General features: G+C 46.8%; 1 protein-coding gene across 1 annotated transcript; it reads left to right on the forward strand.

Moving 5' to 3' along the window:
* The first annotated feature begins 773 nt into the window (after window positions 1-773).
* Window positions 774-11,240, forward strand: SLC25A38 (solute carrier family 25, member 38). Its single transcript, XM_012652260.1, has 7 exons — window positions 774-1,169; window positions 5,298-5,419; window positions 6,194-6,278; window positions 7,018-7,197; window positions 7,461-7,629; window positions 9,221-9,387; window positions 10,514-11,240. Exons 1-7 carry the CDS (start codon window positions 1,101-1,103, stop codon window positions 10,634-10,636), a joined length of 915 nt encoding a protein of 304 aa, XP_012507714.1. The 5' UTR covers window positions 774-1,100; the 3' UTR covers window positions 10,637-11,240.
* The last annotated feature ends 632 nt before the right edge of the window (window positions 11,241-11,872 follow it).

Consider the following 11,872-nt stretch of genomic DNA (forward strand, 5'->3'; position numbering starts at 1 on the left):
TCTGTGGACCAGCCAGACATGCAAAATGAGAAGTTGGGAACCCACAAAAGCTATCGACAGAGTCCAGATGAGCCATAAACTAGAATTGTAACCATCGACCAGCGTTGTCCAATAGAAATATGTGGGCCACATGTGAAATTTTAAATGTCCTAGTAGTCACATTACAAAAGTAAAAAGAAACAGGTGAAATTAATTTTAATAATGTATTTCATCTAACCCAAATATACCCAAAATATGTCAACATACAAAAATTATTAAGATAGTTTACCTCGTAAGTCCTAGATACCTGCTGTGTGGTTTATACATAAAGTACATACACATTCCTACGCTAAATTTTCAAGTTTAAAGGGAAATGTGGTCCCATCAAAACAATATAGTCATGCCAGGCGTGGTGGCGCCCCGCCTGCAGTCCAAGCTACTTGGGGAGGCTGAGCCAAGAAGATCGCTTGAGCCCGTGAGTTCCCGGCTGCAGTGAGCTATGAACGCGCCACTGCACTCCAGTCTGGGTGACAAAAGGGAGACCCTGTCTCAAAAAAGTCGTGTGTAACATGAAAACATTGCACACTGCTTCAGTTTTTCATATAAATTAAGCCCTGGGCGTAGGGAACCGCGGACCCTGCAATTCCGGGCGTTTTCACCAGGTGGCGTTAGGAGCGCTCACCAGGCGCCTGCATAGCGTCCCACCCCGGAAGCGAACCCCCCCCCGCCCCTTCCACCTGGTCCCTCCGGCTTCCTCCACCCGCCGGCGCACAGAACCTAACCTCCTCTGGTGTTAAAGCCCGGGGTGGGGCAGGATGGGCTGGAATGCAGAGCTGTGGAGTCCGCGGGGCGGGTGAAGAACGGCGAGTAACTGTTCCTGGGGCAGGACCGTTCGGCGTCCGCAGCCACACGCGGGCCGTGGGCCCACAGCCCCAAGACGCGCAGGTCTGGACCCGGGCGGCTGGGTGTTTACGGGTGCAAACGTCAGCGAGCCCCCGGACTAAAACGCGGCGCCTGGCTGCCGCTGTCCCCTGGCCTTCTCCTTTCAAGGTCGCCAGGGCCAGGCCTGAGCGCCCATCGACTGCACCCTGGGCCCAGAGCACTCGCGGGCATCCTCTCCGATGATTCAGAAGTCACGGCCCGCGCTGCTGCAGCCCCAAGATGTCGGAGACACGGTGGAAACGCTTATGGTGAGTAAACTGCGGGGAAGGGAAGGCAGGGGTTCCGGGACCTCCGGCTCGGGAAGGGAAATTTAGGAGGTTGCTAAGGGTCAGGAACCCTCGGGGGACCTTTAGCGCACCCCAGATGCGGGCAGGGTTGGGGACTTGGCGGGAGAGATAGAGTTTAAAGGGATTAGAAAAAGGACGGGGAGGCAGGAGGTAGAAGAGAGGGGCTGCACCCGAACCCTGGAGACAGGCAAGCTGGATTGGTGTCTGGGTACAGAGCTGCGGAATTGCCGGGGCCGGAGCGGTAACAGGGGGGCGTGTCAGGGGAGTGTGCGCGGCCTCCGCGAGATGCATGGCTGCCGGACATTGCGTGCAGTGGGTTGCCTGGAGAGAGAGGTGGGAAGGCACCTGGCAGATCTTTGGGCTATCGCAAGGTCGGGTAATAGCGCGGAGTCTGAGGATCGTCGGTGCCTGAGCTGGCCCCAAACCGCTGAGCGCCCCGTGGCAGCGCCGGGAGGCCCGCAGGCAGGGCGGAAGGCTCCTTCTTAGTCCCTAGCTTCCGCCCGGCCGCGACCTGGGGAGGAACTCGAGCGATGCCGCGCCCCTCCGGCGTCCGGATTGGTTGTTGTGGTCGGGCCGCCGGGTGGCCATTGGCGGAGGCGGGGCTGGTTGGCGCGTATCCCGGAGGTTGGTCTGGCACAGTCTTTGCTGTTGGTGGGTGCAGGTAGGGGTGCGGCCTGGCCTCGGACGGGGAGGGTCCTGGGCCGCTGCGGCCGCAGCTTTCTCTCTGAGGTCTGCCTTGCGCCCCGGGGTAGGTGGGTGGTGGCGGTATAAGGACTATTTTTTTCTTTTTAAAATATCCTTAAAGGGGAAGGCAGCGGCTCTAAGTTGACATCTTTGAAAAGCTGCTTACTTTTTCCTCTTTCTGAGCCATCCAGCTCTCGCCTCCATATCTGAATTTCAATGAGAGACAATGTTTTGTACGATATGAAGTTACCAATGTAAAAAAGAAAACAAAAAATGGAATGAAAATACAAGTAGTGATAAATGTATTAGGAACTACAAAGTATCACATAAATTTTTCATTAATATTCATTGAATTAATTTTAGAAAACCCAACCAAATCAATACTTTTTAGTCGTTCCATACTCCTCTCAGGATAAAGTTCAAACTGCTGGTTTGCAAGGCCTTTCATAAATCATGCAGAGCTCCTCCTTACCTTTCTGACCTATGCTCTCACCCTCCCACTAACACGCTCTTGGCCATAATGAAAGTCCTTCATTGTCTCTCATTGAAAAGTTTTGCACCTGGAAGCAGTGTGGTCGGATTTGCAGTTTTATAAGATGGCTCTGGCTGCAGGGTAGAGAGTGGCTTAGAGGGGTCACAGAGATGCGATGAAGAGGTGGTAGCAGTCACCAAGGCAAGAGATGGCAGGACTCTGAGCCAGCATTGATTTCAGAGCTGGTTAGGAGGTGGAATGAGCAAATGTGGACAGGCCATCAAGGATGGTGCCCAGATTTCTGGCTTGGGTAGCTGGATAGATAATGGCAAGCATTCACTGGGATAGGGCACCCTAAAGGAGGAGCAGGTTGGAGGCAAGGGACGGAGCAGAGTTCAGGTTTAGAAATACCATCTGAGGTGGCTGTGGGACATCTGAGTAAGTGGCTATGTGGTGTGAAGCTCCAGAGAGAGGCTGCAAGTGTCGATAGAAGGATGGAAATGGAAGCTGTGGGGGCATGGTTCAGGGGAGCATTTCCATTTAAAGGAGGAGAGGCCAGAGAAATGGAAGGAAAACCAGGACGGTATTAATCTCTGAAGCCAAAGGAAGAGAGCATTTCAAGGATTGAGCTGTGGTCAATGGTAGAGTGTTCCTGTGTGGCCTGAGAAGTGTCCTGGATTTAACTTTAGACTGGGGGGTATGGTGAAAAGAACATGAACTTTCAGCCGTGGCCGATGGCTTCAACCCTTGTGACAGGACACATTTGTAACCTCCGAGCTTTGGTTTAATCTGTAAAATGGGTTTAAAACGCCTAGCTTAAAGGGTGGTGTGAGATTTTGAGCTGGTGTGTGTAGATGCCTCGCCCAGTGCTGCTCTGGGAGCAGAGTGGAGGGTAAGTTGGCACAGTTGATCCTGGACACCACAGAGGTGGTAGGGATGGATGGGGCAGGGGCAGACTAAGAGGACTGAGGCCTCAATCAGGGGGACTGGGTCATGAAGCAGCAGGCATGGCGAATTCTACATGTCTCCCAGGTTTCTAGCCTGGGGACTTGGAGTATCCCAGTGTGGATTGGAGAAGAGGCGGTGTGTGGAGAACTATTGACCAAGTTTCTGCTTTGGACGTGTTGAGTTTGAGATACCTGTGGGCCACTCCAGGGGAGACGGAGGCCTTGGGATATTGGAGTCTGGGGAGAGGCAGGACTGCAGAGAGATTTGAGCGTTACCAGCACGTGTGTGAGACAGGTGGGTGAGGCTGCCCTGAGAGGAGATAAGAGGAGCAGCCCTATCTGCGGGGCAGGCAGAGGAAAGGGGACTTGAAGGGCAGTCAGGAGAGGAGAGAAGAGAGAGAAACCAGAGACCCAGAGGAGCTCAGCCACACGCAATGCACCAGAAAGGCAAAGTAAGACAAGGACAGGGACAGGGAAGGGGTCTTGGGATGCGCAGGTCCTTGGTGAGCCCTCGTTAATGGAGATTAGCCGAGGGCAGACTGGGGGCCCTGAGGAGTGACTGACCCAGAGTGAATGGAGATGGTGTAGCATCGGTCTGGAAAAACAGAGGGTCTGGAGCATGTTTCCCAGCAGAAGAGGAGTTGCCAATGGGAGATAGGCCCAGCGTGTGGGGAAGCAGGGCTCACTGATGCCACAAAGTCTAGGAAGAGGCCAAGAAACACAGAACTCCTGAGAATATTGGTTAGCAGAGAGCGGGGTACCTCTGGGGAAGAGGGAGTTGATGCCAAAACAGACCTGTCAAAATATGCACACTTCGTTTGGTTTTACCTGTTGTCTTATCAAACCACCCTGTGATACTTTAGAAGCTATTGGAATGTGGTTGTAAGCTCCAGTATTTAATATCTGAGCTTAGTCTGCTCCCAACAGTCTTGTAGGGAATTACAGTTATAACTTGCTCCTTGCTTGAAACTTGGAATGATTTCTCTTCTCTGTGAGGCAAATACCACAGGTTACAAACATTTCAGTTCTGGGTAAGTAGTTATGTGATGTGTATAATGGGAAACTTTATATTCATCTTAATGATTTAGGGCTATAGTATGTCATTTACTAAAAAATAACAGTGCAAATGCCACTTAATAAGGGAAGAGAAGGTCTTTTTGGCTGGAATTTGCCAAAGTTTGAGAAGACGGCTTTTCTTCCTGGTTGGATTTTTTAAAGTGCCTTTTCACAGTCATTTGTGATTCTACTGGGTTCTGGGGGCAAGGAAGGAGGACCCTGTTCTGTAGTGGCAACACCAGTGCTAGGAGCCGAGGTTCCTGGAATGTGCTTGGGGGAGGTGCATTTAGTCTTTGAAGTTCTACCCTGCTGAGTGGTGCCTGTAGATTAGGCAGCACAAGTGACAGTGTGTGGGTTGAAGGAGAGGCAGCAAACCCAGGACACCGGTCTTTAGAGCTGTCTGATTTGCTTAGGTCTTAGGTGTAAGAGAAGGGGAAGATTTTAAACAAAGGAAATGTATAGATTATACAGGAAGTGGTACTTATTTGTGGCTGAGCTTACTGTTTCATTTGCTTTGGCTTGCTCCAGTAAATACCTACAGGTCCTGCAGCCAAAGGAGCCTGGAAACCAATAGTTAAAACACTACGTTCAATTGATTTTGCTTTTGCAACGATAAGGAGGTGACCAGTAACTTTTGGAGTCAGGACAAATGGGGAAGTGTGGTTGGTGGTACAGAAATAGACAGGTTGCTCAGTGGGAGCACAATTATTAGCAATACTGAGACCAGGGAGATACCTCAGCAACATTCTAGATTCCAGTATTGTTCATTTCTGGCTACATTTTTTCCTTCTCTGATGTATGAAGATAACATGAGGCATGACCGGGTGAGTTTCTGAGAGATACTTATAAAGGAATTCACTGGTCCAGCTGTGGAGAAAGGTGAGGCTTGCTCAGGCAGAGCTGCTGACACGATGTTCTCTCGTCCTGCAGTTACATCCGGCGATCAAGGCTTTCCTGTGTGGCTCCATCAGTGGGACCTGCTCTACACTCCTTTTCCAACCTCTGGATCTCCTTAAAACACGCCTGCAGACTCTCCAGCCCTCAGACCATGGGTAGGGCTTGCTGCCCACATTTCATTCAGGATCTGCTTTCAACAACTTCTCGTATTTGTTTTTTGTTTATTAAATGGGGTCCTTTCCTAAGCAGCCCCCTGGGATCTGTCTTGGTGGCATTTGCATTTTATTGTGCTAGCTTGTGACGTTATAACAATATTGCCTGGTAGGAGTCAGTGGGTGGTTTTCTGGAAATAACACCAGTAATGATTGTCTGTTTTGTGTCCCCCACTCCTGTATTGAGCTGTGCACTTTGGGAAGTATACAAAATATATATAAAATGGGTGGTTATCCCATTGCTTGTAGTGTAAATGGACAATTAAACGTGTGTACCAAACCATGGACACGCAGGAATTCAGAGCAGTTCCAAGATATGTTGTAGAGATTCTTAAGTGTTCTAAAAAAGAGTCTATACAAAGAATCTTTGAGGCTGCACACGGTGGCTCATGCCTGTAATCCTAGCACTCTGGGAAGCCGAGGCGGGAGGATCGCTTGAGCTCAGGAGTTTCAGCCTGAGCAAGAATGAGACTCATCTCTACTAAAAATAGAAAAATTAGCTGGGCATTGTGGTGTGCACCTGTAGTCCCAGCTACTGGGGAGGATGAGGCAGGAAGATCACTTGAGCCCACGAGTTTGAGGTTGCAGTGAGCTATGATGATGCCGCTGCACTCTACCCAGGGGAATAAAAAAAAAATCTTTGGGTGGGGAATTCTTTTATGAGGAAGTGATCTAAGTGATTTTTTTCTTCCCTGTTTCCTTCTTCTCTGCCTTCAGGTCTAGACGAGCTGGGATGTTGGCTATACTGTTGAAGGTGGTTCGCACAGAGAGTCTTCTGGGCCTTTGGAAAGGGATGTCCCCTGTAAGCTGCTTTCTGGGTCTGGGTTCTCTTGCACTTACTCCTTTTATAACCAGCCATTTGTCATCCACCTCACCAGCTCTTAAGGATCTGAGAGAGAAGGATGGGAGTACCCACGTGGGCTTCCTGCCCATTTCTCACACTATCACTAACTTCTGTCTGAGAGCTTAGGGAGTGTTGCATCTGTATGCCTTAGATAAGATTTTGGAGTACAGCATAGTCTCTACAGTGGGTGCAGCTGGCACCCCCACCCATCAGGATATCCTTGCCCTTCCCACTCCAGTGAAAGCAGGCTGAGACTGCCACACTTGAATTTCTTTGCCCAAAGGCTTTTTCTAGTCTTAGGGACTCACTTTGCTGGAAGGAAGCACCAAGAAATTAATGTCCACCCCAAACCCACAGCAGTCCTCAACCACTGAAAGATGAGATTGATGTTCAAAACCTACTCCTTCAGGGGGAGGGGTAACTCTGAGGTGTGTTTTGCACTGATTCCCAGAGTTCCCCAAAGGGATTAAGTTGCCCACAACAGTAACTGGTTTTTAGGTAATCAGTAAATGCCCTTTATTGACTGCATTCCCTCCCATCTCACTTCCCTCACTCTGCTATTGGTATTCCCTCCACATCTTAAATAAAGTACTTGCATGCAAGTCATCTTGGGGTCTTTTGGGAAAACCCAGCTAACACAATATCTTACACTGTTGGGTCTTTTGATTTCTTTTTTCCCTGCTGACTTTTTCTGCAGTCCATTGTGCGATGTGTCCCTGGTGTTGGAATCTACTTTGGCACCCTCTACTCTTTGAAGCAATATTTCTTGCGAGGCCATCCTCCCACTGCCCTGGAGTCAGTCATACTGGGGGTGGGCTCTCGCTTCGTTGCAGGAGTCTGCATGTCGCCTATCACTGTGATCAAGACACGTTACGAGGTGAGTTTGACTGCTTTAGGGCCTCAGGGTGGTTTAATGGAGCCACTGGGGTCTTGGGTAGTGACCACTGATGTCAACTTCGAATTTAGAATCTAACATAGAGTCCAGTGTGGTCAGAGAACCAACTTGCGTAAGCAGGCCAAGCCGTATGTGAACTAGAGCCCACAGTGCTCTGGTAATGCCACATCACCTGCAGTCTGCTTGGTTCAGTGCTCGAGTAGAAGGTCTCCGTGCCAGTCACTGGTTCTGTGCTCCCTTTGCAGAGTGGGAAGTATGGCTATGATAGTATCTACGCCGCCCTGAGGAGCATCTATCGCAGCGAGGGGCACCGGGGCCTCTTCAGCGGCTTGACAGCAACTCTCCTTCGTGATGCGCCTTTTTCAGGAATCTACCTGATGTTTTACAACCAGACCAAAAACATAGTGCCTCACGGTACGGATGAAGGAAGGTGTGGTGGGAGAGAGATATCCCTGGGATGTCAGATCCTCACTGTTTTATCTGGGATATGAGAATATTTGTTTTTCTTAGCAGTTCCAGACTCTTAGCAGAGTTTTAGGAACTGAGCCATACCAGGATTGTGTCAGGACCTAGGCTGGGTGCTGAGATGCAAAGGTGGATGTGACTGACTTGGTCCCTGCCCTTTGGAGTTGACATCCTATTGAGGCAGAGAGTACCCACACTGCTATAATTTGGCGGTGGGGATAGCGTGGGTGGGAGGGAAATAAAGCATGTTTTACAGAGGTCTTGCAATAGTACTTTCCAAATTTGATCTTAAGATTGCTGGATCTCATCCAAGGCCTCCTAGATGACCAACTTTGGGGTACAGTCTAGGAGTCTGTATTTTTCAGGAAGCACTTGATGTGATTCTTGTCAGACAAGTTTGGGAAACACTGATGGGTTAGGAGTTTGAAGAAAAATACTATTTTTACCTCCCTTGCTGTATTCCCAGTTAATGTGGTTTTGAGCCCTCCATTTGGGTAGAGATTATGGTGCCAAACCCCAGACCCACTCCACCCCTCCGCGCCAGTAAGCTTGTGTTGGGCTAGACACAGGCAAAATCAATGGGTGGTAAACATCCACCCAAGCAGAGCAAGGTGTTGCTAGAAAAACTTCCCATAGAATGAACCCGCATTTAGTAAGGTGTCTGGATAATTTGAGCAAGGAATTGCTACCAAGTTGATTAGGAAAGTTGGAGTGCTTTTACTGCTTTTCCCCAGGCACCAGAAGGTGTAACTCTGCAGGTCGCAGCCACATTGTCAAATTCAGGAACTTAACATAGATACAGTTCTGTAATCTATAGTCTGTATTCTGATTTCTCTAATTGTCCCAATAATATACTTTGTAGCAATTTTTGTCTTTTAATTTTAAGAGTATAAGCCAGTTGTACCTCAGTATGAGTTTATCTGATGTTTCTTCATGATTGGATTCAGTTCTACATTTTTAGCAAGGGGACCACAGACATGGTGTTGTGTCCTCACTGCCTTATATCAGGAGGCAAACCTATGGCTTTGGGGCCACATGTGGCCTTCTGGATCCTTGAGTGCAGCCTTTTGACCAAATCCAAATTCTACAGAACAAATCCTTTTAAAAAAAAATTCAAAATTATCTTCCCACAAAGATATACTTAGTTGAGTTTTCAGGGAACACTCCCCTTAATAAAGGGGTTCTCTGAAGTTTGAATTCAGTTGAGGGGCCGCACTTATGGATCTGGAGGGCCACACGTGGCCTTGAGGCCGCAGTTTCCTCACCCCTGGCACCCATTGTGAGTGTTAATAACATTTTATCACTTATATAAGGTACTGTCTGCCAAGTGTGTCCCCTGAAAACTCAACTAAGTGTATCTTCGCAGGAAGATAATTTTGAGTCTATATAAATATCAGGTTTCTTTGACTCACGTATTTTTGCATAGGTTAATGATTCATGCCTAAGTCAGTTATTATGGTGGTGGTTGTAAAAAGGTGCTTTTCTAACTCCATCATTCCATTTACATTTATAACTGCATGTTGCCTTTGTTTTATTTCAGACCAATTGGATGCAACCCTTATTCCTGTTGTAAATTTCAGCTGTGGGATATTTGCTGGTATTCTGGCTTCACTGGCAACTCAACCTGCAGATGTTATCAAAACTCATATGCAGCTCTCCCCAGTGAAGTTTCAGTGGATTGGCCAAGCAGTGACACTCATCTTCAAAGTAAGACTGTAGAATAAGTATTGGTTCTTGTGCCTTAGGATCTCTCTCTCTCTCTCTAGAGCAGTAGTTCTCATCCTTCGTGCACATTAGAATCACCTGCAGAGCTTTTAAAAATACCCATTCCCAGGTCAAAATCTAGGCCAATTATATCAGAATTTCTAGGGGGTGAAGCCCAACATTCCTTTTTAATGCTCTCCAGTGATTCTGATGTGTTGCAAAAAAAACCTGTTTTTTGAGGAGAGGAGGCTCCTATATTTGTGATATTTGTTAAACATGCAGATTGCTGAACTCTACCTCAGACCTACTGTGTAGGACCTAGTACTCTAATAAAAGACCTAGGACAAAATACTGTGTTCGGGGAAAAAACACAAACACATTGTTTTGTTCTGGTAGTTTGTGCTCATACAAATGGACAGAGATGGTATTATTGAAGATAAAAAGGGCACTAAAATACTATTTATAAACCACTGGGTTGGTCCTTTTGGAACACAAAGCAGGTATTCTTGTTAGAGATAAATAATGAATTTGTGAATCAGTATTCCTCACACTATTTAGGTTCTTTTTCTATACCTAAAATCATAAAGTTTCAAAATAATATATTCTTCGGTTTATGTGAATTACAAATCAGTCAAGATTATGAGGGAGGAGGAAAGAGGTTTTTGGTCTTTAATTCTTACAAAGCTAGGGCCACCAAGAGCATACAGTGAATTGCAAGAAGGTATTCTTGATAGACAAAGGGCAAGAAGGCACCGTTTCCTTCAGCCTGGATCCAGGACCCAGGCTTTCGCAAGCAGACCTCTGTCTGCGTGTCATCTACTACTGGGGCTGAGAGCTTCTGTGCAGTGTACAAACTGTACAACTGTACACAGCCCTGCATAAAGATTTTTCAGCTAAGAAATTCCCCTAAGATGGCAGGCCTAAAAAGGTAAAGCCTAGCAACTATACACAAAAAAATTTATTTTAAGTTCATTGATTATCTCGTTGGACCCATTATGTATAGTTTTGGCATATAGTTTAGAGACTAAGGCTCAAACATAGGGTAACAGACCTTCACTCTGGTGCCAAGTGATTAATTAATTGTATCACTGCTTTGCTTCTGAAGTTTTGACATTTATTTTCATCATAGGACTATGGACTTCGTGGCTTCTTCCAAGGCGGTGTCCCCCGGGCCCTCCGCAGAACCCTGATGGCAGCAATGGCATGGACAGTATATGAAGAGATGATGGCCAAGATGGGCCTGAAGTCCTGACCAAGAGACCACTGGGAAAGGGTGGAATCTATTGCCCTGCTTGGTTTCTGCCAATGGCTGCTGCTCATCACTATCCTGCAGTAAGAGGTAGTTCTATCTGGAAACCAGGCAGAAAATGGCATTGCCTTTGCCTTCAGTAACCCCATTCAGGGAGAGAATAGATGAACCTGATTCAAGCCTTCAGAATCTCCCAGAAGAGGAGTCATCAATACACACAGCACACTGGGGAGTTAGGAAAAAGCTTTGCATACCCTCAAGGCTACTTGCAAAGGCGTTTCTGGGGAGAGCTCTATCAGGTAGCTCTGATTCAGCTTCCCCACCGTACACCGTGGTGCCTCGTTGGGGATGTTCTTGGGCAAGGAATCACAAAGCCTGAGAAGCTACAGCTGGGGAAGACTGGATCTGAGGGGAAGAGTCATTGTCACCAGGCTGAAGACTCTGAGGTGGTGGCAGGATGAGGAAGAAAAGAAATCCTTACTTACTGGGTTCCTAGTCAACTTCTCAGAGGCTCTGGAGAACGGGGATAGTGGCTTCCTAGTTTCTAAATATCCAAATAAAATTTTTTGATTTTGGTCCCTGTACTGTTTAACCTCTAAGTTGTTCTGACATTTTTTTTCCACCTAAAGTTCAAATAAAGTGAAGTACTTTATTGTTGAAAGTTGTTGGGAAAACCTAAATAGTGCTATTGTTCTATTTTAAAATAACAAAATAGTTCTAGGGTGGCTGGCTCTAGACCTATATAGGTCCCTAAAATCTAATTTTTTTTAAACATCCTTATTTTACATATTATAACAATTTACCTATTTCAAGTATACAGTGATTTTTACTGAATGGTGCAGCTATCACCATAAATCAGTTTGAGAATATTTTCATCCCCCCGTAAGATCTCTCCAATAATTAATCCTCACTCCCAGGCCAGCTCACCACAGATCTACTTTCTGTCTTTATAAATTTCCCTTTTCTAGATACTTCATATAAGTGGAATCATACAATATGCAGTCTCTTGTGTCTAGCTTCTTCTACTTCGCATAATGTTTTTGAGGTTCATCCATGATGTGGCATGTACAATACTTATTTGTTATGGCTGAATAATATTGTGTGTATTATACTGTATTTATCCATTCATCAGTTGATGAATATTATGGTTGTTTCTACTTTGGGACTATTACGTATAATGCTGCTATAAATATTCATGTACAAGCGTTTGTGTGGACAGATGTTTTTATTTCTCTTGAG

This window comes from Propithecus coquereli, unplaced genomic scaffold (assembly GCF_000956105.1).
Source record: "Propithecus coquereli isolate 6110/MARCELLA unplaced genomic scaffold, Pcoq_1.0 Scaffold1, whole genome shotgun sequence".
Classification (NCBI taxonomy): Eukaryota; Metazoa; Chordata; class Mammalia; order Primates; family Indriidae; genus Propithecus; species Propithecus coquereli.

Excerpts from the sequence above, each read along its gene's own strand:
- SLC25A38 (XM_012652260.1), top strand. The coding sequence starts at position 1,101 with ATGATTCAGAAGTCACGGCCCGCGCTGCTGCAGCCCCAAGATGTCGGA. Across the intron at positions 6,279-7,017 it reads TTTGGAAAGGGATGTCCCCT|TCCATTGTGCGATGTGTCCC; the intron begins GTAAGCTGCTTT and ends CTTTTTCTGCAG. Across the intron at positions 9,388-10,513 it reads CAGTGACACTCATCTTCAAA|GACTATGGACTTCGTGGCTT; the intron begins GTAAGACTGTAG and ends TTTTCATCATAG.